Here is a 3,829-nt window from a genome sequence, read left to right as displayed (position 1 = left end):
AGTCAACCTAGTCAACGGCCAATAAACAATTGTGCAGGTAAAGTTCTGTGGTCACAATTTGCCCTAGTTGAACTACTCAATTGTTTGTTGTAAAAAAATATATTACATTTCATTTGAACACTGACTAAGTAGTTGAGATTGGAATTGTTGATTCTGGGTAGAGAAGTTAGAGAGCCAGGTTCCAACCTTATGAAGATGACTATATAGATCCTTTATTTGAATTCTGGCAACACCGCCTTAGTGTTGTTTCTTAATGTGCTTGGCTGTATCTGCTGGGTTCACATAGTTTTGGTTGATTTGCAGTACCATCCTCAGGGCCAAAAGCCTGTATAAACACTGGGACAGAAACAGGAGAACACACTATTTCAATTTAGTTTCTCCTTCAAAAAGAAAAACACGTGTAAAATCGTACATGTTCCCATCATAGACACCTAAACAGAGCTTAATGTTGGATATTTGTTCCGCATAATATTATGGCAGCAAGACTAATAGCGCATCTTCCACACACAAAAAAAACAAAAAAAAAACTTGTTGCTCCGGTCTTGGCCAGGGACCCTGACAGATCAATGCAGTTCTAGAGACAATTTCAAAAATATACCACAAGATGGCAGCACATTACAAGTTCTCACATCTCCAGCCTGGTAGCTCCACAGACTTTCATTGGATATGCAATTGTACCATTTAAAATAAAATAAATAAAATCCAGTATCCCAATGTTCTTGCTCACTATACAGTAGAAGGCATGTGAGAAGCTAAATTAAATTCAGACAAATTTCAAGACTCACATGTACACAATGCGATAACAGTTTATTCAAATGTAAAAACGATACGTACATATTGGATTTTTTAAACAAAAATGTACCATATAGTAGTACTCGAATACAAAACATGTGCACACTTCGACAGGGTAAAAGGGCTTTCCAATTTCTTATACTTCCCCATCTTAGATAATGCAGTTGGTTTTCAATTTACTTTCATATTGTAGTGTTCTGTAGCATTCTCAGTTTCAACTTACCTACTGAAAAGGGACAGGTGTGTGTAAATTGATGATATTGATTTGCTGTAAACTGTAAACAATGACACATCTATGACTATTAAAATGTTGCTCTTGCTCAATAGATACACTACATGAACAAAAGTATGTGGACACCTGCTCGTTGAACGTCTCATTCCAAAATCATGTTCATTAATATCGAGTTGATCCCCCCTTTTCTGCTACAACAGCCTCTACTCTTCTGGGAAGGCTTTCCACTAGATGTTGGAACATTGCTGCATTTAGCCACAAGAGCATTAGTGAGGACGGGCACTGATGTGAGGCGATACGCCTGGCTCGCTCACGGCATTTCAAGTCATCCCAAAGATGATCAATAGGGCTGAGGTCAGGCCTCTGTGGAGGCCAGTCAAGTTCTTCCACACCCATCTCAACCAAACCACTTCTGGACCTTGCTTTGTGCACAGTGACATTGTCATGCTGAAACAGGAAAAGGCCACCCCCAAACTGCAGCCACAAAGTTAGAAGCAAAGAATCTTCTATCATGTAATTGTATGCTGTAGCGTTAAGATTTCACTTCACTGGAACTAAGGGGCCTAGCCCAAACCAGTGTAACAGTATAACTTTAGACCGTCCCATCGCCCATACCCGGGCGCGAACCAGGGACCCTCTGCACACATTAACAGTCACCCACGAAGCATCGTTACTCATCGCTACCCCGTTACCCTGGGTGTCCACATACTTTTGTAGATATAGTGTATGATAATAGAGTGGTGAAGGTTTGGGAGACTTGACTTAGCTCACATTTAGCTTTCTGAGGAGCAAGACAGGAGGCGGATTGTCAATGCAGAGATAGGAATTGTAATGTTCAGTTGGTTGGTCTGCTACATACAGTATTATTGATGTTGAATGTAACTTTGCTCCATGCATTCTAACTATGTTCCACGCCTTCTAACTATGTTCCACGCCAAATATCGTATGACCATTTGGGAAGGAAAGAGGGGTAGTTCTGTTAGGAAGACTTTCACTCCGCCATTTTGGATGATTTCACAGTTCTCCTGCATCGTGAGTCTTCCCTCCTCCCTCTTCTTCGCTTGCTACCTCCACTTTGGATCCCTTCTTTCCCATGTCACCCTTCCAAACCTCCTGTAGACATTCTGAGGGAGAGAGGGAAAACCCAGGAAAGTGTTTAACTATGTGAACACGTGTATGTTGTGTTTGCCACTATTCAAGTGTCTTGGGTGAGTGTGTGCTTTAGGTATACGTTTGCAAGTGTGTATGCTATAGTGTGTGTCCTACCTTGCTCGGAGGTCTTGAGAATGTGTGTCTCACACAGGAAGCGCTCCAGCCTCTCCTCCTGATGGTGGAAGTACCAGTCCTCCACAACCTCCTCATACTGCTCGAGCATCGTCTCACACTGAAACAACCCAACACCCACTTATTGTCATGAACACGCACAACCCTCTGCCTGTAAAGCTGTGTGTTGATGTGTAAACACACACGGGTATGTACCTGTTTCTTCATGTCAGACACCTCCACTGAGGGTTCGTCCCAGAGTTCATAGGGCAGACCCAACTCCACCTTCACCCCCTTATGGACCAGGTTCTTCAGAGTGGCCATGGTCTGACTGGTACCCTAAAACACACAGATGGTTAGTTAACTCAGGTGTTAATACTGGGCTGGAACAAAATCCTGCATGTCATGTGGGTCCACAGGACCAGGATTGAAGAACACTGTTCTAAAGCATGAACATTGGTTAAACTGCGAAGATGGAGGTGTGAGGACCTTGGCGTATCGGAGGCTGCCAGGTCTCTCAGCATGGACACTGTACTGTAGGATCCCCTCACAGATGTTATCCACTGCCTCCGTCAGACGGGTCTCACTGAAAACAGTTATTTCAAAAATCACAACTACAAAATGAGTGGTCAAATCACTTCAGTCTATGACAATAGAGCAGAGCTCAATGAGATGCTTGCTCTCCATGTATCCTTCCATTCATCGATCTTAAAGGCCAGTTGACCCATCCTGTTTTATCACATCAACACGGTTGAAGGAGAGGGACACTTTAAAATACTCCTCCTAGGGTTACTTACGAGGTATTGTATTTGATCTTGCGTCTGCGTTTACCCGTGTCCAGCACTGCTCCTAGCTCCAGAACCTCCTTGGACCGACCAGTCTTCTCCAAGGCTGCTTGGAGCTCTACCGTCAGGAACTTACACACTATAAGGTTCCGACAGGCGGATGTTTTGTTGTTCAAATGCATGTTAATTTACATTTATAAACACGTCCCATGTAAGTAAGAAAATGCATTCACAGACACTGAATCTCCTAGTTAGCTAGATAACTAACGTTAGCTAAGTATACAAAAAAGCTAACGCTGAGCAAGACATCGTCACATTCAATGTGTAACTACTGTAGCTAACGTTACCTTCGCATCGATTGGGCAGTCTTTCGTCCTCGGCTGATATTGCGAAGCTGCACACCCAAAAAAGGCACAAGAGGAAAAGTTCCATTGCAACTTTTCGCCAACTTGATTCCCTAAATCCGTTTACAGAAGCCACATCGGCATTTTTCTGAGAGACTCACAGCACATAAATGGCAAGGCGCAGGCGCAGTGTAGTAGTTGAAGCTTCCCAAAAAGGTATTCACTTAACACAGCCAGAAAGTCATAAATATGGCTAAACCCCGCTATTTCCAATTTATTTTCATACAATATTTTAGCCCTAACCTTCACCAGACTGATAATTTAAGGTAAGTCATACGGTTAAGACCAAAAAGCAATTATTTATTATTTTCATGCACCTTTACGTTGCAGCTGTGTTATCTAGTGAAAAACAA

General features: G+C 42.6%; 1 protein-coding gene across 1 annotated transcript; it reads right to left on the bottom strand.

Moving 5' to 3' along the window:
- Positions 1–790: 790 nt before the first annotated feature.
- On the bottom strand, positions 791–3,590 carry cnpy4 (canopy FGF signaling regulator 4). The gene is made up of 6 exons (XM_064940492.1): positions 3,420–3,590; positions 3,085–3,211; positions 2,777–2,873; positions 2,504–2,626; positions 2,291–2,408; positions 791–2,148 (listed from the first exon to the last, which is right to left on the bottom strand). Exons 1-6 carry the CDS (start codon positions 3,502–3,504, stop codon positions 2,039–2,041), a joined length of 660 nt encoding a protein of 219 aa, XP_064796564.1. The 5' UTR covers positions 3,505–3,590; the 3' UTR covers positions 791–2,038.
- Positions 3,591–3,829: the final 239 nt, after the last annotated feature.

The sequence above is a fragment of the Oncorhynchus masou genome, chromosome 27 (genome assembly GCF_036934945.1).
Source record: "Oncorhynchus masou masou isolate Uvic2021 chromosome 27, UVic_Omas_1.1, whole genome shotgun sequence".
NCBI classification, from domain to species: domain Eukaryota; kingdom Metazoa; phylum Chordata; class Actinopteri; order Salmoniformes; family Salmonidae; genus Oncorhynchus; species Oncorhynchus masou.
The sequence above is the reverse complement of the archived record's forward strand: the minus strand, read 5'-3'. Positions and strand labels throughout refer to the sequence as shown.